The 25,292-nt window shown below is 25.3% G+C and overlaps 1 protein-coding gene across 1 annotated transcript in view; it reads left to right on the top strand.

The window, feature by feature from the left end:
• Positions 1 to 25,292, top strand: part of LOC113553345 (thrombospondin type-1 domain-containing protein 4) — a 59,805-nt gene that overhangs the window by 3,428 nt on the left and 31,085 nt on the right. The window contains exons 2-6 of the mRNA XM_026956642.1: positions 6,454 to 6,544; positions 13,395 to 13,573; positions 15,838 to 15,940; positions 18,422 to 18,521; positions 18,839 to 18,978. Coding sequence (XP_026812443.1) covers positions 6,454 to 6,544; positions 13,395 to 13,573; positions 15,838 to 15,940; positions 18,422 to 18,521; positions 18,839 to 18,978 — 613 coding nt within the window. The remainder of the gene's footprint in view (positions 1 to 6,453; positions 6,545 to 13,394; positions 13,574 to 15,837; positions 15,941 to 18,421; positions 18,522 to 18,838; positions 18,979 to 25,292) is intronic.

A 25,292-nucleotide genomic window follows, 5' to 3' on the forward strand; every position in this document is an offset into this window, starting at 1 on the left:
ATTACGACAACATTATATGTGTTATTATTGTAAATTATTTTTTTTGTTAAATATTATTGATTTTTAAATAATGTAAATATGTACTTAGAATTTTGATGGCCTATGAACAATTTTCAGATCTCTAATGAAGCCCTTCAAAAATATTAATTGGGGACTATAATAGGCTATAATAAACTCATAACACTTTTTTCTATAAATATTGTGTTGACGAAAATTATAAGCATTTAAGTTTTATACTATAGTAATGTATTCTATATATGGCAGAATATTGTAATCAATGAAACAAAATACTTAAAAAAGAAATTTGTATAGGAATATTATTCAATATTTTCTTTACTAATACCTAATCATTATATGTATAGTGCATTCCGATGTCCATATTACACTTGTAACTAGATTTAATCATGTCTGACGGACGGGCGACTAACGAAGGAAGATTTCGGTCTATTCCCTATTGTATTGTAGAAAACATTGTTGGACACTATAAATATACAGTAGACACACAAACATCATCAGCCGTTATGTATTGGATTTTACAATAGAATTATTATTTTAACAAGGAAAAATTATATTATTGCAAAATAAAGCTTTATAATTAATAAGAGGGAATGAACTAATTACGTTTAGAATAATCATAAAATGCTTGTCACTGTTAGTTAAAATTCATGTGCGTATCCTTCAATTTATCCTTTAATATCGAAACAATTAGCTAACCCGTACGCCTATACATAATATAATTGTATTATGTTATTAAAGGTAAATCATAAATTATGAATTTTGCAAATGTTTGTGTTCAAAAAACGATTAGGTACTAGGTACTGTATAGTGTATGCCTAGGTGTCGTATCATGATAATTTATGAAGTTAAATGTGATTCTAAATACATATATAACCTAACCTATTTATAACATCAATTCAAGGTTAATCTATTTAATTCCTATTTAAATCTTTTCTTAAAAGAACTAATGAATACGATAAGTTAAAATGAAATATGAGAAAATAACAAATGAAAATAATACCTACGAAATTGTTAGCAATATCTATATGTATATCTTCTGTAATGTATATTTGTTTTATTTATTCAAAATATACACATTACAAAGTACCTATTATCAATGCTTACTTCTTACAAAGATTTTCTTTTTAAATATTCAGGTATAGGCATACAATATTTATTTTGAATATTATTATGGATTTTGATGTTTTTATATTTCTATTAATTTACAATTTACATAATATTATATTATTATAACTTTAATTTTCATTTAACATATATTATATTATAATTATTTTATTTTTATAATAACTTATGGTAATTATTGAAGCCTCCAAAATTTAAATTCTCGTAAATGAAAAAATTGGATAGCCGATAGGTTCGTTATAGGGTATGTTTAAGTTTGCCACTTGTGTCCATAGCTCGATCTTGTAATATTTTGTCTGTTATTAGATATTAAAAATGATAATAGTCAATTACCTACCTAACTATTATCTAACCGTTTCCATTTAACTCAATAAACACAACATAGTGTTTGTTGACATGTTCCTAAACCATAGCCGTGAACAAGATGTAATTTGTATTTAACGTGGGGTCAATTATATATATTTTTACTGTTTATAGGTACTTAATAACAGTTTTCAAAATGTTGGTACTAGTATAGATGTGTATTTGTTTGGTTTTTTAATTGCATTAAATTGTCGTGTTAATCAAATAAAACCGCCTGTGATAATATAGTAAAATACCAGACCTTTAGGTTTTATACGATCTATTTTTATAAAATATTGTATTTACGTAATAAAAAATTGAAGAATGTATAAAGTATTTTTTATTTTTAATACACTTCATATATTATAATAAATTGAATATTGATAGTGTATGAAATATTTTAAATTTCAATTGCTTAAAATGAGACATAAAATAATGTGTGCATAATGCACACTAAAATGTTGGATTTGAAATTTTTTAATTTAATTCGAACTAATAGTTTTAACATGTTATAATACATAATTACTATTTTTATTTATGTGTAGTAATATCAATTTTATTTTAAGCATAAATAATTTAAATTTATCTATAAGTAACAAGTTTATATGATAATAATTCTTCAAGGCACGCTCTATATAATGCAAAATTTCTAATTATTTAATTTTGAAAACTTTTTTCTAATCAGTGATCAAATTTTATTTCCAATAAAATAATATTTTGTGTATGTGTTTTACTTGTAATCTTAAATCAGTACCTTAATTTTATGAGATTTTTTATTTATATTGTGTTAGATAGGTCAAAAGATATGTTTTTAATACTTTATGTTGTAATAATTGTTGTATTGTTGATGTGCGAACTACAACATCGAAATTGTGTAATATTGGCACTCGTCACGTTTTCATTGATGTTTTCATGTAGATCTATACGTGATATGGAAAACAATAAAACATAAGATAATATAATAATTAATACAAACACTTTGCCTATTAAAATCTAAAATAGTATAGTAATAGAGAATATATTTAATGCGTTTGTATCAAATTACGACATTTTCAACGTCTAGTTTTTAAGAACTTCTTTAAATATTTACATTTGCCCGCAAGGATATTAGTGATAATTATTTTATAGATTTTAAAAATAATGTAAAGGACGCAGACAGTATTTATAGTTATATATATAATATATAACTACATTTAATTGATAACATCGTGTTAACTTTATTTTTTATAACTAAATAATAAGCATTTGGTTTTAGTATTTTACATAGACTTATAAGTAAAGATGTGGTTATTTTTGTTTTGATCAATATTGTTTTAGTAATTTAAAAATATAATTTAAAAAAATGAAACAACTATATCCATCGCAAATAAATAATAATTGAAGTAATATAATTTAAATCTGGAAGGTTATTACAAATATAAAAAGTATCCTTTTTTATAAACTACGGTATATAATTTTTAGAGTGAGAAATAGGTAGATAAATAGTAATATAACCGTTTAAAATATTACAATATAGAATTGAACTAAAAATTCAGACGACAATTAATATTTATTAATATTATTATAGGTATTAAATTAAGAAGAAAATAAAAAAATTAATGTATTATGTGATATATTTATTAATACTTATTAGATTAAGTATATCTTTAATAATTATTATCATACATATGTTTATGTAAAATGAGTTTACATGAATATTAAAATGTAAAATAAAGTGAATGAGAAAAATAAAATATTGATCAATTGTATTTAATTTTATAGTATAAATTTGCCTACTACAATACCACACCAATTCTTTGATATATAATATGATTTTGTATCATATCCATATTATTTAACCGTATAAGTACATACTATTAATAAGAGTTTTCGCACAATTTTTAATATAACATGTATAGTAAAGTTATTTTGAATAGATAGTCGACCGCATAAAAATAATAATTAATAACCATAGAGATTAGTGTCACTCACTTTCTATATTTACATAAAATTCAAAACCAAATTCAAGTTATGTTGCAAAGGGTTCTTAAACAGTTGAACCGAGGGCTTACTATAAAATTCTAATTTTAGATAAAGTAAATATATAAACTACTTAATATATTATGTATAGCTTATAAGCTATATACGATATACCCATATTTGTCTTTATAGACAATATGCATAGTATATACATTATATGTATTGAGTAATTTGGTGGCATTCGCTTATTCTAACGTGTTGTATAAACCGGATATATTTTAAACGTTTAATATGTATTGCAAGTGCTGTGATAAACTTAGTAATTACAGAATGATAAAATTATAGATTTATATTAGAAAGTTGTGTTAAATACAGTATTGGACATTGGTTACAATGTACATCTATAACTACATTTTATAAAGATTAGATTATTATTACCAACAAATAAAAAAAAATATTTATTTATATTCCTATTAAATTTCAGTGTACCTATACGCACTTCATAGTTTAATAATAATAGTATGTATAATAGTAGTATAACTATTTAAAATATTACTTTGGGAAATTAAGTAAAAAATGTAGATCTTTTATAGGATGTAAGACACTTATTATTTATCATCACGACTTTGATTAATAGTAATATTATTACAGGTAACTAAATGAATATATATATGACGTGTGTGTGTGTGTGTGTGTGTGTGTGTGTGTGTGAATATGCTCCTATTACTCAAAATTCCAATCGTAACTTAGCGGCTTACATTGTGTTGTTATTTGATCTAATATTATATTATAGTTGGGCAAATTGCAGTCCAAGCGCCACTTATCGACTTCGGATAATGATATGGTTCACACGGAATAGGTGGGTGTACCAAATTTAAAACGTCTAATTTTTACCTTCTAGTAGGTTATAATATAATATGTATTTTATATATAGGTATACTGATTTTTGTAAACATAAGATACAGATTAGTTATGTACCATTCATTTGTTATAATATTTATAATTTTATTGTAAAAAGTTATAACACTTATAACCTATAACATCGTTTTACGTTTAAAATAGATTTAGCAGACGTTAGTTATTACTATTTTTTATTATGTAAATATGAAACATGAGAGGTTATACTAATATTAAAAGAAATTTAGAAATATATCAGCGTATAATATATATTTTATAGTTTAAATTTACGTGTAACGTGTAGGTACTTTTAAATATACTTTGGTCTCTGGTCGATACACACGAGCAGTTCAATTTACATAAATTATCACTAGATATTATAAATGTCTCAAAACTATTGTGAAAGATTATTATACTTTTACAGTTTTGCTGATAAGTAGGTATTCATATATTTTACAATATACATATTTAACTAATTTCGTTTAAAAAAATGAAAAACATTAACAATACATTCGTAACATTAATATTTAATATATTAAACTGTCAATATACTATATGGGGAGTTATTTTCATAATATATACTGTCTAGACGACTAGCTCAAACTAAAATTTTAGATTAAATTATGAGTGTATACAATTTAAAATTTTATAAATTTAGAATATCTTTATTTATTATTCAATTGTGGTTCTTAAATTGTAGTCATTGGAGCTCTTAACTACATTACTATACATTAGTATTTTAGGGGCTCCAGTGGCTCCACGGGCACATCTAAATGAAATCAAATGTATCATTTTTAATTGAATTGCGTGAAATTAGTTTAAAATTGACTTCCTGATTTTTTGTGGTTAGATTTTTTAAGTCTTAAGGGTTTCTTGAACAAAAATTGAGAACCGCTAAGTGGTTGGATTGTTCGAAATAGTTAAAAAAAATCTATTCAAATAGTTATGCTGCACAATAATTGTTAACAATGTTATAATATTATGCGGAATACTTATTAAGTATCAACAAATTATTTGAAATATGCAATGCAATCAAGGCTATGTAAGTATTATACATTTTAAAACAATTTTATTTAATATTAAATTATAATTTATTATATAATAACTATGATGAAAATTTTAAATGGTATTTAAATAAAGAATCTATTATTTTATCTTGAACTAATATCGAGTTATTAGTTGATCTATGATTACAGTTTTTAAGTTATAGCATACCTAGTATTATGAATTTTCTAGCTTCGAAATATGTTATAGCCTATAAATAAAATAATATAATTTAAATCTGAATGTTACTAATGTCTAGAATAATAAATATTGTTCGGCTTTGTCTATATATACAATGTTTGACAGGACTAGGTTGTTAATAACTGGACAAGTAGCAGTTGAAAATATTTCTAAAAGATGTATGCAACCCGGGGAAGTAGCACGTGGGCGTCGGCATAAAATGGACGCCTTCATCTATTTTTCTTGAAATGCCAGTGGCCAAAATAAAATATAAATCGTACAAATCAAAAATGTTTACTTCGCGTGTGAATCGACAATTGTAGTGTTTTCTGCATATAGTGTCGGAAACAGTGGGCGTTTTGACGGTATTTATTCTCCACTTCCATTTTTTTCGTGTCTATGTTACAAGATGCATTCTCGTATTATGATGATGTGTCAAAACAAATTATATAATTTACTATAATTTTGTGCGAAAATAATAAATGTTATAGAAAAATTGAAATGCTTCCGATTCAGAAAGTTTTGAACATTGATGTTCAATTAATATGCATACATGAAATAAATACAGTTGACTTTATTGTCGATTACGTTAGAATAGTACACCTTAAAAAGTTAGTTTTCTTTATTAAAAATTAATTAAGTTAAGCATACCTACAATATATTTTAATTTATTAAAATTTACATTTTTAAATATTAAAAAAAAAGTAATGTATTTATTTATATCTTATGTTAGGTATTTGAGTAAGCAATTAAAATTGGTATTTTCTTACGATTAGGTACATTCAAATTTGTGTATACCCTTATCTACATTAACTTTTAATATTTTTTTGGTCGTCTTAAAATGGATTGCTTTTGTTATTTTTATTAATCCGTTACATTATTCTTTTACAGGTTATTAATAATATCGTTAATCTTGACTCAAGCTCATAATCCAGGATTTACCCGTTCTAAAAGACATTCAATCCAGCCAGGATTAATTGCAGTAAGTAATTACTAAACATCTGTTTAAAACATTTGATATTAATGTAAAACGAGAAAATATATGAATTAGTAGGTTACATAAAAGGAGACGGATTACTTTTATTATTATGCATTTATTAATTTATGTATTGATACGCATTTTTTAATATAAGATGATCGTTTTATTCTTGATAACTTTGTACTTAATGTATCATAATAATTATATATATTATAGCCTTTTAAATTTAAGGCAATTTTACATACTCATTTTTTTACTTAATAAATAATGTGGTTGTGGTATAATTTAAAATTTAAAATACTATTTATTTCAATAATATAAAAATAATTATACATATATGTGAGATTTATAGTTTTAGATTATTGGATGCATGATTTCGGTCATATTATATTGAGTTATTACATATATTTTTATGTAATAATAGTAATGCATATACATATCGTCTGGAAAAATAAGCTTTTTAGTTTTTATGGTCTTATAGTTTTATGATATTACAGAACATAGTATGTGTACAATAATGTTTATATACGAGTACGTAATTCACTACAGAAAACAATCAAGTTAGGGGGAGGCGTTTTTTAATATTTTGATATTGTATTTGAAATTACTTGTTTATGATTTTATACTACTTGTATAGCGTATCACCAATAATAAATCTAGTAAATAACTAAAAAAAATAATTAACCACCTCAACGGGTGTGTAATGTCGAATGAGAAAAGAAATACTTATGCAATATTTACTTATGGAGAGAGACACAACGTGAGTCAATGGATTGTCAAACCAGTGATAACTTCTTCTTGGAATTAAAACTGCTCATTAGAAAGTCATTGCACTTGAAGTATCTTTCGCTCGCTTAAGATAAATAAGTAATTGAAGTAAATAATGAACAAAAATTATAGGCGACGTTACAACGATAAACGACCTTGGATAGTCAAGAAAGTTTTATTTATATATTTTATTAATAATTCTTCGTTAAAGTATTTTCTATAGGTATATCTATTTAAGGGATACGTGTATAATATATAATAAAATATGTATCGATGTATACATTGAACTATTTAAATAACTTCGATTGCTATATTTAAAATTTAAATACTTAAGTAACTGTACTTATATAAAAATGTTGTAATTTATATAAATACATAATTAATATGAAAATCTCATTAAAAATATAATATGATTGTACGTGATTAGTGTCTTTAAAGAGACGATTGCGAATTTTATTATTTGCTGAACTGTTATCACAAAGAAATATTTCCATGAAAACCAATGAATACTTATAAAAGAAAGTAAGTAGAGGTTAGAGTTTGCTTAGATTACAGTACTCCATAAACTTTAACTATGTGTTTTCTTTTTTTTAAATCAATAATTTATAATTGATGTTATTTATTCAAATGTTTTTTTTTTATTTAGCTACAACTGTGGTAAGAATTAGGTACCCGAAACCGTCAAAATATTCCAGTACCTATTAAATTATTATCATATCGTAGCTGATCGCATAGGACATTCATCGTATATTATTGTACTAATTGTAGTAATATATGAAGGTAGTCAAACAGCTTTTTAAACGTAATTCTGTTTGAATGATCAATAATTCGTAAACAATCGGTCTTCATTTTCAGTAGCTTAGAGTAACCCCGTCAAAGATATATATATTATATTATATATTATGTGAGATGTACCTATATGAGGTCCGTAGCGGCGTAGCGCGTATTATGCAAATGAACCATTGCGGCTACTAGTTTTTTTTTTATAGAACTCTGTTTTGGTATTCAATTCAATTTGTCACGGATTTTTTGCATTTTATTAGTTTCATAAACGATTAATGTCCAAACAGTAGTATAATCGCGACAGACACGCGAACTGCTACGATTAAGTGTCACGAACTATCCATGTGTTTTTGCTTTTTACACACGATTGCTAAGTAATATATTATGACGGACGCTGAGAATATATTATAAGTATTAAATTATTATAATATTTTCACGCGCTCATCATTACGTGTTTTGGAAAGACGAAAATGTATAATACGATTGGAAATAAAATGTGTACACACTGCACGCACACGCACACGATTTGTTTACGTTTCTTTAAGTCGTCTAGATGATTTATGCCTAGGTGGAAAGCTAATTTAACCGTCGCGGTCGTCGTCAGCTCAGTTGGTGACGCGGGGGTCGGTTACAGGTTTCGCGCTGCGGGCGTATGGGTTTTTAAAGTTTTTTTTTAATTTCTTCATTACCGTCAGTTATTAAGATCTCTGCACGTGGGTTGCTCGTTGTCATAACGATTCTGTTCTGATAACGCACTTTGGATAAGTCAAATTTATAATGTTTTAATGCGGAGAAACTGCATCCACGGAGGTCGTAGATATCATTCCGACAACAACAGGTAACAGGTCTTTCGGGCACATTGGAAGACGGAAACGACGAACAAAATCACTGCTGGCGATCATTTCTTAAAATACTTAAAAAAAGTAAATTTATTAATAACAATTACGATTATTAATTTTTAATATTTGAATAATTCAATTTGGGGATTTTTTAAATTAATTTTGAATACAAAATTAATTATAGAGTTTTGAAAATCGATAACAATTAATAAAAGAAATCATATTTTTTTGTTATTTACACAACATATTAGTAATTATTATTTAACTTCATATGCTAATGTTAAAGATGCTTCCTACTCTTATGCTAATCTAATTATGTTTTTTTTACATCTATGGTTTCTAGTGTTTTTATTATACAGTTAAATACGAACATACTGTTCTGTATTCATAAAAATTCATAATAATATAATATGTATATTTCTACGTAGATTTAATATTTTTTTTTAAGAATATGTATACATAATTTTGCATATTTGTACACATATAGAGAAATGTATATTTGAAATTACTTTAAACTTGAAGTCTGGAAGTCTTGAAATTTATAATTTTATAATTTTCTTTATATGGGTACCTTATTTAGTTGATTATAAGATCAAAAATCGCTATAGATTATTTACTATAAATCAAGTAAGTATCTAAAAATAAATCTATCAGAATCTATTTTTAGTTTTGTTTAATTTAGAAGTTTGAGGAAAGTTGATTTGTTGTTTGTACGTTTGTAGAATCGAGTTATTTATATGAATATCTATAATCTTAGGTTTTGCGGTATAGGTATTCTTGGCCAAATGGAATTCGGTTTATTATAGAGTAATACAGTTCAAATGATCTGACTCGGCGAGATGGTCGTGTATCGAGAGCGTATTACTGTTATTTGGGCGGAATAATTTCGTATTAAAAGGTTGGACCGGATCCAATGTTGTTTTTTGTCCCTATTATATTTTGTCAATCCAGTGAGCCATGACTGGTAGTTTGTCAATGTTGACAGGTCCGCTTATGATTCCATTTATAACAGAGCATTTTTTCTTTTTAATTTATCAAATTTCACTTCACCGGCGACATATCTATTTTCGATACAATTAAAAAAAAACATACGTCACTTACACACGAAGGGCGTGTTATAGTGGTTATTGACGTTTTTATAATGTATGCAAATTTGTATTTAATTTTTGTACCAGTCTTAAACCTCAAAAACTAATGTTAACATTTACATATTATATTTTATATTTATTGATTCGTGTATTTTTCAAAGACGTCCATTCTATTAAAAACAGCACGATAAAAAATACATTATTTTTTTAATACATAATCAGATTTAACATTAACAATTGTATTTTGATATCATTTATTGGAATTATAAAATAGGTACATATCATCATATAATATATGCAAAATATTATTTCAATTTTACCAATAACTCTTTATTAAAATAAAACTGTTATTTGTTAATATCTATGCATTTATTATTTTATTTTTGCCCTTAAATTTAAGAGAACGCTATGCACATTTGTTGTCTTTGTCTTAAACACACATAAAATACTAAATTTACGTTCTGCATATTTTCTAACATATTTTTGTTGTTTTTAATAGATAAATAGATAGTATTTACATTATATACTCGTGTATATATATATAAATGCTATACATAGAAAAATACTTAGAAATCGTTTTAAAATTAAAATATCTGGCAAGGTAGTATGAATAATGTTATTGTATTTAATTTTTTAATAAGGTAAATTTACTTTAACATTAAAAGTAAGACAAAAGTTTATCTGAAAGGTGGAATATAAATTGAGCATAATACGCCTAATGTACACTACACATGTGAACTGTAAAAATACAAAAATAACGACCTAATGCATGTGTATTAGCATGGTATCCTCTCAAATGAATTAATGTTAAAATATGTTTTTCTATAAAAATACCAGATACCTACTATTATTGATTTTATGTAAGTTTAAAGTATACAATAATTTATAAAAAAACTTATATTAATGTTAAAATTGTACAATTATTTTACAAATATTGTCATTACTTAACTTTTTTATTATAAAAATTACATTTTAAATGTCAATATGTGTTTAAATATAAATATTAATAAGAAATTGGTTAGAAAAATTAAGTGGTAATATTTTATACAATTTTAAGTTTAAAAAGATATATAAATAATTTTTTTCAAAGTTATTGTTTCTATAAATTATAAAACATGGAAGTATAGATTTTAAATTTTAATTTTATAATCTAACGATTCTTTTAACATTTATATCATTTATATATTTATCTATATTACATTAAACATTGCTAAAGGTAACCAGTTTATGCATATAAAATATTTATAATTATTAGTTTTAAAAAATTTTTTAAAAATAGTATTTTTCATAATTTAAGTAATATATTATTTTTAAAATTTCCTTTTTAAACAAATTGCAATTGCTTTATTCGCATTGCTACGACGGCGCCAAGAATTTACAAGGTATATTGAAATTTATTAATCCAGCGTTTAAAATTAAATATAGTAACACACTTCCTCCCACCATAAGGGTTTTGTCACCGAATTCATTGTTTTTATTCGATCATTGTGAGTTTGTGCCTATTGTTCTCCAATTTTGGTACTCGATAAAAAGCATCCCGATTGTGTATTATATATTTTCAATATTTCATTCATCATATCATTTGCGAGAGCCGTGTACAGGAAGTGTTCAGAATGCTAAGTATATATGATTGTCGCGCTGTTGATCATTGACCCGTAACTGAATACATCTAATGAAATATACACTCATACATAATATACCCACGACACGCAGTCTTATTAATTTGCCTTTTTGGCTCGTCTAAACTGTTACATTTGTTATATATTGTAGTGTTTGCACAAGTTTCTTTTTACATATTTTATCTTATTCTTTCTGCATGGGTTGAACGTGTTTCGACAAGATATAAATGTATGCAAATATAGGTATATATATGGTTTGTGTGTGCATAATATTAATATATAATGCGTATTATCATACTATATATTATAATTTATAACGTGTGTATATATTGCATTTTACTGTACGTTTGGATGTGTACGAGCGAGCGCCGCCGTCTTGCTGGAGTAGTTGCAGGCAGGCGCCCATCGGCGACTATAATATTATATACCTTGTTAGGGGACAGATCGGTGGACCGTGAGCCGTCGTGTCCGTGCGCATTAATAAACATAAACGCCCACACCCGATGTTCACATCGCTTATACATATATACTTATAAACATATTATTTAATATATATGTCCTCGTGTGCTCAGAGGACCTGTATATACCTCGGTTGATTGGAACTAATCAATATTGTCTATTAGTTGTATACGTATATAATATGTTTTGGTTTTTTTGTCGAAGAAAAAAATTAAAAATCGTATTATTATTTATTTCAAGTATATTTATTAAAATAAAACCACCCATCTGAATGTAAATAGTAAATTTATCGTTTACACTTACCGCGTGCTCGGTCAATAGTTTAATTGGTTTTTGAATGATTTCAATTAGATAGAGACAAACGACGATGACTATATTATACAACGCAACGACGTATAGGTAGATAATAGAACATTAACGAGACAAAGATGTGTTGATGTTTATTTTTCCTTTTGTTTTAAAATCGTACATCTCATATAGAACGCCATCGTTTACATTACTCTGAATATTTTGTGTTTTGTTTTATAAATAACAAAAAAAACAATCTATTTAGATTTATTTATTTTTTTATTAAAAACTTTCATATTTTATAAAATTACTATGCATGCTTAGTTATTTATTTTTAACTTAACGAATAATGATTAATCAAAAACCATCAATTGTGTTTAAAATATGTTTAATATGCATAGGTTTATTTAATTGGTTTAATGTAATTAGTTAAATATAAATATTAAAATGTATTTTCATTTAAAATTAATTTAAATTATTATGAATCTAAAACTAAATATAAGTACATAACCATAAATTCCTGTTGCAAAATCGCATAATTAAATGCACAATTTTTTATGTTTGTAAATTTTCAGGGTAGAAATATTTTCTAAAATTATTAAATTATTTTATTATTTATTAAGTTAAAATATTTGTATATAAGATATAAAATTTTTATCTATTAAATTTGCTATTTGATTTATAACTTAGATACAATGTATAGAATTATATCGTTTATTTTTATTCATAATTATAGTTCACAGGCCATTCCTACTTAAAATTTGTTTATATTTTTTTTTATTAAAATATAAACAAAATACAATAATATTACTGTTATATAGTTAATTTTACATTTTAAGCTATTAATTAAAAAAAACTTCTTGCTAACCGTGCATTACTTTATATTGTATTAAACCTTACCTAACTGTTACCTACTGGAAACGACTATTTTAAATTTAACTAAAAAAAAAACATTTTGTATTAATAATTTTTAAATTCAAGTGTTTGAAAAATAAAATATGTTTTATAGATTTTTGGTAATGATAATGTCACTGATTTCAATATGAATTCTACGTGGAAAACAAATGATACGAATGATTGGGGAGAATGGTCACCGTGGTCACCGTGGACTCCTTGTTCTACATCATGTGGTCTAGGCGTCACCAAACAAACAAGACAATGTGTACGAAAATCTACTGTTATACAAAGGTAATAGTTTTAACCATTATATATATAATATACATTACCAATCAGTAGTAGTTGTTTAAATTAATTTAACTGTACTTAATTTAGATGAAATTAAAATAAAATGAATAAAGATAATTATTGTATTTAATACAGTAATTGGATTTATGTTCAATATTATACTAATATCAATAAAAGCATTAAATTAAATTTGTCTGATAAAACTTCTGTTGTAATATATTATTGTAACTACGAATATGTTTAGGTATATTAGGATAAATCCAGTAACAATCGATTTATTTTATTATCTACTGGCTATTATAGATAAATTAGTAAATAATAGTGGATGAATACAAATAGTTATGGCCAATTTGTGTTAGTGGATTTAAGTATAAACAATAAACATAGTATATGTATATATATATATATGCATATCTATAATAATAATATGATTGTTATACCACAATATGTTATCAGAATCTTAAAGGTGTTTTTATGTTTACAAGTATAAATAAATACACAGGTCATTGAATATTTTCTATACTAATTTTATTTTATGTTTACATTTTTCTAGCACTTTATATGGCATTTATATTGTAATAACATGACGATCCACCTCCCTAATTGATCGTTTAGGTGCTGGTTCAAATAATAAACCATTGCCTGGAACCCAACATTACTGTCATTAATACGCGTGTACATCACGGCATGTGATACACCCTATTATGCTTATATGCCGGGTAATACTTATAAACCCGCCTTGTTATTTTTTCCCTTCGTTCTATTTTTGTAGTGTAAAACCATACGATTTCACGTTTTAATACGGCCACTTAAAAAAATGATACTACATCCGACCGGTCGGCGTTATTCGAGTATTGACCTTCCAAAGTAGTTCGGTGATATTGTTATTAAAAAGAAAAAAAAGAAAAATACTCCCTACAAAATTTTAAATTAGTTTTATAATGTACACTACGAATGTAATATAAAATAATGACTGGGCAAAAATAAAATAACTTTTTCAAACATTTCATACGATATACAACTATACAAGTTTAAGAAGTTTAAGTTCGTTTTTATTTTCATATGCACCCCGAGTCAATCCGTTAATGCGTTTGGTTATAATATATTTGATAAATCAAAAGAATCTTGTCAGTCAGGCGCCAACGGCATGTCATAAGATATATTTTTATTTAAATCAAATTCGGATCTCGATTTAATATTATGTTTTTATTTAGTTTTTCGATATGTTGTAAAAATATACATGTGAAGTTTAGGGAATGTATAGAGGTTGATGGTACTTGACATATATTATTCATAAACTTAGTAAAAGCACTTACAATGATTTTTTCTTTAAATATTTTTCTGTAAATGCTTTTTCGAGTATGAAGAAGTCTTACTATACCTTTAAAAAAATCAGAATACCGTCTAATATAGTCATGGCTCTTTGTTTAATGTCTTCAATAATTTTTCTGAAATAAATGCTTAGAAAATTAATAATAATAGGTACATTATTATTATATATATATTTAATCAAATTTACATTTTTTGTTATTTTTTTAAATGGCAATTTACGCATTATTTATTTTTTATATGAAGTATTTAGAATATTTTTACTTTTTTTGTATTAATTTGTACGTTGCAAAAAAACTATACTGTTTGTAGTTTCATACAAATTTTTGTGACAAAATTAACCAGGATTAAAAAAAAAAATAAATATTCATGATAAAATTTGAATAATAGACATTTATAAATGGGGATTCAAAAATATAATAGGTACATAATAGGTTTTTTGATAATTTTATCGAGTTTCTAAAAGAATTTTTTTTTAATGAGGATTAATTTATTTGTTCGTAAATTATTATTATTATTATTTATAAGTTGATTTATTAGCAAAGATATTTTTATTTAAAATATTTTAATTGTATAGAAATAATTTTAATAATTATACATATTTATAAATAATTTTTCTTTATTTTCTTTAATTTCAAGTTATAGTCCGTAGAAAAAATTTGTATTTGCGTAGCTAAACAATATTTTTAGTATAATTATAATCTATTCAACGTATTTATTATCAAGATAATATTTAGAAATAAAAAATTATATTAATATTTGTATGCTAAGAAGTTATAATATTAAGTTTAAAATATTTCCTAGTAACAATTTATGTTTAGCTTTAAATAACTTATAAGTTTTGAAACAATTGAAACTATCGGTTTTAAAATTAAATAGCTCCATAATATTATTCATATTATGTTTAATGGATTTTATTTTTTTTGTTTATATCATAGGAATGTTTTTTACAAGAGACAACGTTTAAAACGAGTGTCTGACGTGGACACTAAATGCAGAGGGTTAACAGAGGAAACTAGATATCACGTTTGTAATAAGCAGGTGAGCCCAAAGCAGTCAATCATAATATATTTATATCGAAGTTCTTATCTCTTTTATTAAATTAATAACTGGGTGCTTCATACGACGATCTTGTACGGAGTTACGATTCTTACAGTTGATTGTAATTATCGGAGAGGCGAAAAAAATGCGAGTATAATATATTTACAAATAATTATATGGTAACAATGCAATGTGGTTGTTGATTTTCAATAAGTACCTCGATAACCTTTATAATCACCATCGGCTTGTTACCGTATCGTCTGTATCAATAAAGTATTTGTCTCGTAATAAACACGTTCAGTGCATCCTGCATCCACACGGACAACACAATAAATCAAAGTATTTTCGTGTGTTTATATTGACCTGAGGTGAAACAGTAGGAGGGCTTTAATCACTGGAAAAAAAAATATGGACTTAGAATATTGGTCAGAATGACTGGACATTGTTGTTGCTGTATTCGTGTGCTATACACACAGCACGGATTCAGTCAGGATGCCAAAACATCTTCAGAATCGTTGATGTAACAAAGATAATAATTTAACTATTTTGATTTATAAATTTATAATAAATTATTTTAATTAAAACTATTTCACTATTTTTTTGTATACATGTTGAGTTCTAACCGTTCATAGTATACATATAAATATATTATATATAGGAATATTTAAATTGTAATGTACTATTTTCATTGAAATAAAAATCATGATAATTATGAAAATATTATGTGAAAAAAATAAAAGGTCAACTAAGAATCTGACCCTTTCTTAACTACTATTGATATTGAACAAAAATAAAGTAAGTACCTAATTTAAAAGAAAAAAATACGTAGGGTTTTAAAATACTTGACATTTAGAACTTGGAAGGCAACACGTATGTACATATATGTATAGTGTACATTGTATAGTTTACATTTATTATATTCTATAGACTATCGTCTATCATCTATTTTATACATAGGTTTAAATTTGTCTTGTAATTCGTATTATTATTTTGTTTAGCTATAAATTAATTTGAAAAAAAACATTAGTTGTGGTAAATGTACTATATAGTCATTACTCATTAAGTACAATAGGTACATATTATTTGTATACATATATACTAATGCAAATATAGATACTAAGAAATGAGTTATTTTTACTATTCACTTACTTCACAATTTTAAAATTAATATGAACACGAATGACCATAGTTATCATAGAATGGGTTTCGTGACAGTAACACGAATAAATACAGTTCTATTTTTTTCTCTTATAGTCACTGACTTACAGCTCTTTCAGGTGCACCTGATGAACATTTACATTCATAGACTTTCTTAAAGAACGCATTAATATTATCTTTAATGTTTAACACGGTATTGTTGTAACCCCGCATTGTACAGCTGTACTTATCTACATTTCAACTACACAACACCGTTCGTCATTTAATGTAATACCGTCATTCGGTTTTGTTGATGGCATTTTAGTTGTACGCATGCGACCCTCTCTTGGTATTTGACACACGCCAATCTTTATCACGTCTAATAGTAGGAAATTCAATAATACGTATTAATAAAAAGCCGTCTTGTGTGAAATTGAAAAATTCAAATACAAGAGGTTCACATGGTATGCCGACAAAAACGATACCCGACAATAGGAGGGGGGGGGGTCGTAAACTCCACCGTGTACACTATAGCAGATAAATAATAATACGATATTATAAAGCAGTTGGTTTCAACATGTGCGATCAAACTTTTAAGTGGACGCGGTAAACCCGCTATTGTACATACATTATTTCAAATTATACAAAGTGAATTAGTTTCGGAGAATGTATACGTGGAGGTACATACAAAAAAATTGCCATCCTATGGTAAAGATTGTTGGCGGTGAAGATAAACGAGTGATCATATTTGAAAAAAAAACACAAGCAGACACGCGTGTTTAACTGGGTTGTCATTTTGAACAGACATTTATAGAAGGACGTATGCATAGGTAATCGGAACGTAAAAACTCGGGAGACAATGCGTTTGACAATTAGGTTGTTTTGAATGCAACTCATTGAAAATAATATTTCAGCGTGCCTGGAAACATTTCATCTTATCCAGCTATTTTTCATTTTCTTTCCACAAAATTACGTACTGCTGTCTGCTCATATTAGAATAACATTATAACATAGCTCATAAATGCTACTTTGTTTTATATTCGTAATTCATATAAAATACATTTTTAAAATGTTCATAAAAACAAGAGCCAGGCTTGTCTAAATATGTATGAAAAATAATATTTCATGGGCGATGTGACTTGTGAGTCGTGGCGGATCAGTAAAAAATTAGTTGCCGGATATTATAGATGTATTACATCAATGTATAAAATTATTTTTAAATACGAATTAGAATATGATGTTTAGTCTATTTTTAAATATTTAAATATTTATATTGTATTTAACTACTCAACTATCAGAAATCCTATACTTAAACAATATTTAATTAAAATCTTTTTTTTTCAGCTTTGCTTAAATAATACCGATTTTCGAGAAACTCAATGTTCTTCGTTTAACGAAAAGCTATTCAGTGGTCAAAAATACACATGGTCAGCATATTATCAAGGTTAGTATTTAAGGTATTTTTATTTTGGTTTGCTAAATCATATTAAATAATAAAATTATTGTTTTATTAGTATTATTTTTAAAATAACGACGTCTTAAAAGTATTTTTTAATAATTTTTTGAAACTATATCAAGTTATTAATTATTATTAGATAAATAGTTAACAAATATAAGTTATGTGATGTGAAAATAATAAAAGCAAATATGTAGTACCTATTCTATATATATATATATATAAATTAAGCACCGGTTTTTGTTATTTTATAAAAAATTTAATTATTTGTAATTTTTTCTTTAAATTAAATTTTAATGTTTTAGTTACAAATCAATGTGCATTGAACTGTCGAGCAATAGGATATCGCTTCTATGCCACTTTAAAACCGAAGGTAATAGATGGCACATCTTGCAATGGAACAGACTATTCAAGACCTTACATATGTGTGGAAGGACAATGTAAGGTAAGTGGATATTGATTTATTGTAAGATAATATTACGGGGAAACAGCCCATAAAAACAAGAAAAATAAAATGTTTATATTAATAAAAGTAGTAATAATTTTATAAAGTAAGATAAAAAACACGGTAACAATAGAAAAAAATACAGAAGAATGGCCAGAATGACAATTTGTTATAAAGAAAAAGAAGTGAGCTCGTTGGAAAGTCTTGGTAAACAGATAACGAGAGAAGTAAAAATATAGTGAGAAGTGGATAGAAGAATATGGAAAGAATAGTATTTATTGTGAAATATATAGGATCTCTGAAGTTTATTCTGTTAGTGAGGAAGGGGAATCAATGAAGTTGAAATGAGGTTTGAGAGAAATAGTCAATTGGCTGCGAGAAATGTATATACGTATGTGAATGTACTTTTTTTATTGTTATAGCAAGTAATAAATATAATTGATAAATTAAACCGATTGAATATGTATATTACAAATTATGAGTTGGAGTTTTGAATAAAATAAAATTATAATTTCAGTAGTATTTGATATACGGTATCAATTTCACGTATTTTTATTTTAATTAAGATACATACCTAATTTTTTAATTTAGCTATTTAATAACTATGACTTAATCAGTAGATTTAAAATGTTTGGTTAATTAATATGTAGGATACTAAGGAATTAACTAACCGGTACTGTATGCATACAATATTTTTATTAAGCTATTATAAAATTAACCAAACATTAATTATGATATATTGAGTGCGATTAGTGAAATTATCGTATTTCTTGACGATTAATCATCTGAAATATTACTTGTGAATTGTGTAGGGTAGAAACTATAGTCGGTATTTTTTTCAAATCGTTTGTAGACAATATTTAACGGATTGTGCCTTCATTAATATGTGTACCATTTTGAGCGGCGGTATTTTGGATATTATTATGTTATTATACGTAATGAAAATAAGGTGTCTAGTATATTTTCCCTCCGGGATACAAAACACCTTTTCACCCCAGAGAACGTGCTGGGAATCATTTAAATTTATAGACGATGACTGGGCAACTAATTACCGTGGTACCGCCTACAAATCATCAGATTAGTTCTGATTATGTCTTAGTCGTGGACCACAATAGCTTTTGCGCATGACTGAGTTATATTCATAATTTTTATTGTTTCTAATGTTGTAGATGAATTTTACAATATTCCAAGGAAATTAGAATAATATTAGTTTGATATAAATATTTTGTATACAATGCTACTATGTTTTTTATAGCATTTAAAATCTATTTGTGAATTGGACTAGTAAAAAAATTATTACGTAGTTTGATACTCAAAAAAAATTGTATTGAAAAACAGCTAAAATATTTAATTGTTATTTATAAATATTTTGTACTTATATAGGTATTACTTTTAGAACTATAAATTAAATTATAGTTATAATTCAGTAAATATTTATTTAAAGTATTTTTATGTGCGGCTCTACTGACTTACTCGAGTGGCTAAGAAAATAAAAGTAATAAGCTATAAAAATATTAATAATTTTGGAAGATTTTTTAAGGCTTATTATAGATCTTAATAATTATTATTTAACTATAAACTTAGTCGTACTTGAGTTTTTAGCTTAGTAAACCAGTTAACCAAATATTTTTATTATTACATTTAAAAAATATTATAAGGTCATTGAAAACTTGAAAAAAACTGAATTAGTTTTCATAATTTATGATTTATATGATAGTAAGCAATTGCAAATGAGATTAACACAAAATGAATGTCTATTATTGATAATAAATGATGAGAAAAATATTTTAAAATGCTTTAGTAAATGGTCGATCGACAACCGGCTTGTAAATAATAGTGTATAGTTTAACGTTTTTAATGATCCATAGCTACATAGGTGTGAACATGAAACCACATAATTACATACAACGTATACGTGTATACCTACTTTTGGGCGGTTTCCTCGACTAGTTCTTGTTTTTGTTGTTGTATTTACACTTTACAATACTTGAAAAATATTATAATGCATCCAAAATAAGCAGCTATTTAAGTATAGATTTTTTTATACAAAATAACTATTTAAAAGTAATTTAATTTGTCCAATGTACTGTATAAATAGTATTTTTTTTTCATTTTTTTTTATCATACTTTGACTAAAATGTTCGTTCGAATGTAAATTAATATAGTAGTAGCGCCACAGACAATAGCAGTTCCGCAACACATGTTGCACATCTGTAATGCTAACTGAATTTTGGAAGGAGTATACTGTTAAATATTATGTTGATTTAATATGAGCATAATAAATCTACTTTGTTACATTTTATTCATAATTTATAATGTTGTTAATTTAAATAAAGTTACGCGTTGAAAATATTTTGACATTATTAGTGTGGTGAAAATAATGACTTGAGATATTTTTTTAAAGATATAAGTTTAAAGTAGTTTTTGTCAACTATTGAATATGCTAATAATTAACGACTTGAGGTGATCATATATAAATTTAATTTCAAGGATCGGTTAACATAAGTAATAGTTTCTTCTTTGTAATTCCTTTGGAGGTATGCAACTTATCGTATGTACACTTTTTTATAATACAATTGTGTATTCTACTGGAATATGATGTTTTATAAACGAATCGTTGTAGAGGACCAGTAGCTTATACGAGTGTAATGTATTATTACAAAATGCGAGGAAACAGCTCAGAGTACTGTAAACAAATTATTCATTTGTCTAGAAATTAATCAATCTAGAAGTAGATATGTTATACATATCATATGAAACCTACTACATGCTGTCGCATAATTTATTTTATAAACTGGGTTGTCAAGTTCTCTATTTACCGTTCAGATTAAAATGGATAATTCAAATAAAGAAATATGATCTGTGTTTTGTTATGTGATGAACATAATCAGTCTAGCCTTAAATATCGTTTTGTAATAATTATTAATTAGGTGACACATCGATGCATTATAATAGTTACACAATTAACATTGTATAGAAATATTTTTATACAAGTTTATTACAAATTTAAAAATACATTTTATAAACATAAATAAATGTAACCATGATGTCGTTATTCACTAATACTTGGCTGATTCTTATTAGTGCTTTTACATACGTAAATGATCATGATCAACGATATTATATATCCAAATATCAAAAATGTTCGGATTATTTTTGCAAGAATATCATCATCAATACTCATTGTTTCTGGGTAGTTAGTGCGATTTAATGATTGAAAGTCTTCCTTATATAGTGGACTTTCATCTAAAGTTATTGGAAAACAAACAACACAAGTGAAGAAGAACGTTATAATATTCAAAATAGATACGAAAAACATTTTTCTCTGGAAAATTGGTTGGTATTTACAATTATTGACATTATTATTATATTTTTTATATATATTCCGTATGTTTGCTTTGAATGTTGCTACGGTAATTATTTGATGTTTTAATTTTCATATCCAATAATTATTTATTTTCACTTAGTTAATAGTACGCTTTATAAATAATCGTATTTAATGTTATAATATATGTAAATTGAAAACAAAATTGTTACAATTCTTCTTCATAATGTGTAATTTTGTTTTTGTTATTGGAAGTATTTTTATTGTTAAAAAAACATAGTAAATCATTTTTTATTTATCAGTCACGTTTTTATTAATAGCGTATAATTTTGAGTAATATTTATAGTACCTATATTAATCGTATATAATGTCGTTTATTAAGAACTAATATGTGTAAGTCAGTAACAATACAAACACACTATATTATATATTATATTATACATAGGTAGTTTAATAGTTAAATATATCTAAAATAAATGCAAATATTGTGTGTAGTATTACTTTCTATAATTTTATTGAAGTTTCTAAAATTATTACTTCAGGCAAAGAAAGATTGCAGATAAAAAGCCGAGTTATTTTCATCCAATAAAAAATATTTATCATACTTTTATTAGATGTCTGGAAGGCAATATTGTTCATATTTTCTAATCGTTCCTATCTTTATCTATTTTAGATCCAGAGTATAGTGAGACATAAATTGGTTTTTAATCGTGATTTTTTTATGGATACATTTTTGAGCAATGAGAAAATTTTAATATATTGTATGAATTCATGAAGTGTTTTTTTTAAATATGATATTTGATCTTGGTATTACTTTGAAGAAATTATTTCGTAATTGAATCATTAAATTGAATACGCATGTGACGTAGCTTAGATTTTTGAAGTAAACGTGTTGATACCCTGAAAATAAAATATATAGGTATCTACATTTTTTTCGGCTTACCGTGATCATATTTTGGTATTTTGGCATGCTTCCAGTAATACCCATCTAACGTTCGATCACAACAAAGGAGTGTCAGTTGATGATTGATATTGCTTAATTTACAAGTTAACCTCGTTTAAAATAAGAAGAGTTAGACGATGCGAAATAATTATAGGTCGCGTATTTTGAGCGGTATTTGATCCGTTGATGAGACCTATTGTTAGACTATAATATACAACTTTACGTAATAAATATTTGCGTAGGTTAAGTTACAATAAATATATTATATTTTATAATGTGTATATTAATTATAAATTGTATAAGGTGATCGCAAATGTGTAAGATACTTTATTATTATATTAGTTTACATATTTTATGGGTGTGTATATTTGTGAATAGGTCGTTCTAAATTATTATGTGAGACATAATAGGTACCTACTTTAAAAACATTGATTAAAATCTAATTCGTATACGAAGTTAAAGTTAAAATCATATCTTTTAGATGGACTTGATTTAAAATGTATGGGTTTACAGGTATTATATTACCTATGTATTCTACTCGAGTTGGATTTCTGTAAGTGATCATGTTTTGGTAATTTGTAGATCATCATAAGCATAAGCGGCATTTGGTAGAAACTCATGTGGGTGAAAACGTTTATGGTGATTTACAAACTTGTGGGGGTGTTTCCCCATACCACCTAATATTTAACTGCTGTTCTTTCGAAAGTAATAAAAAAAGTCTTAATGTAAAACTGTATTCTATATTTAAATTAGTATAATATATTTTTACTGCTGTCTGTGGGTGCAAAATGATACTTTTGCCCCCTTAGATAAATTTTCGTGGGTGCAACTGCACCCTCATGCACCCTCCATTTGCCGCTACTGATCATAAGTTTAAAATTAAGATTAATACGATAACTGATAAGAGATAAGTAAATGTAGTCTTCTATGAATATTTGTGTTTGATTAGTATTATGTTATACGTAAACAAATATTACATATTTTTGTGCCATTTGTATTTTTTATTGTTTCTTTGTGCTGATAATCGATTTTTGTATTCCCTCTATTCAGCTTATTTGTAGTTTATTTTGAGTGATATACTATATTAGGTACTTTATTTTATGAGATTTCAATATTTTATTTTTTATTTTTGCTGACCTTTCATTGAGTTCTATATTAGCCATGCAATTTGTATTAGATAAGATTATTATATTATTTAGGTACTCGTATATTATTAAAAATAATACATTTTAACAACAAAACATATACGTAAGTGTTAGTTAAATATTATAAGATTTCGCAGTAGTTATGCAATATGTATATTGTGTTGTAGATACATAACTATTACTGCATTTTTCATGTTTAAATTCCTTAAGTAATTTTGATGTCTAATTTTTAAATTAGATCTTTTTTTAAATAAATTTTATGAATCATGATTTTTTTTATCATAAATTTATGTTAGTTGATAATTCTCATTATGTCAATAATGATGTATTTAAATAATATTACCTTTAAATATTTTTTACCTTTTAGAATAACTCTTATACATTGAACATTATTATAATTGTATTGGATTCAATAAATAATAATATGTTTAAAAAAGTTACTTAATAATAAAAATAAAATAATATTTTCACTATTGATATTTTTTAAATTAAAATCTTGATTTAAGATTTGTATATTGCTTACATCAATTATTAGCAATACTTTTTTATGATATTAATTAGTTAGATGTTTGTACGTAGTGTAATATTTTTTAGTTAGAGATTAACTACAATATATATACATACTTCTAAAGGAAAATATTTTTGTCGATAATTAGCATATATGTAGATCTGTATCTTATTTTTTCATACCGATTTCAGTTTAAATATATTAAAAAAGAAAAAGAATGTTTAATATTTCTCTATCACCACTAATCATAATCATCATCGGATCTATGTAATGTTCTGTATCTCATGGTTATTTAATTATTCCGAAGTTGTAAAAATATGAAATATATTATAATATATATATATCGTTATATTGAAACCTGAAAAAAAAAACAATAATAATTGGATAAAAATA

This window comes from Rhopalosiphum maidis, chromosome 2 (genome assembly GCF_003676215.2).
Source record: "Rhopalosiphum maidis isolate BTI-1 chromosome 2, ASM367621v3, whole genome shotgun sequence".
Lineage (NCBI taxonomy): Eukaryota > Metazoa > Arthropoda > Insecta > Hemiptera > Aphididae > Rhopalosiphum > Rhopalosiphum maidis.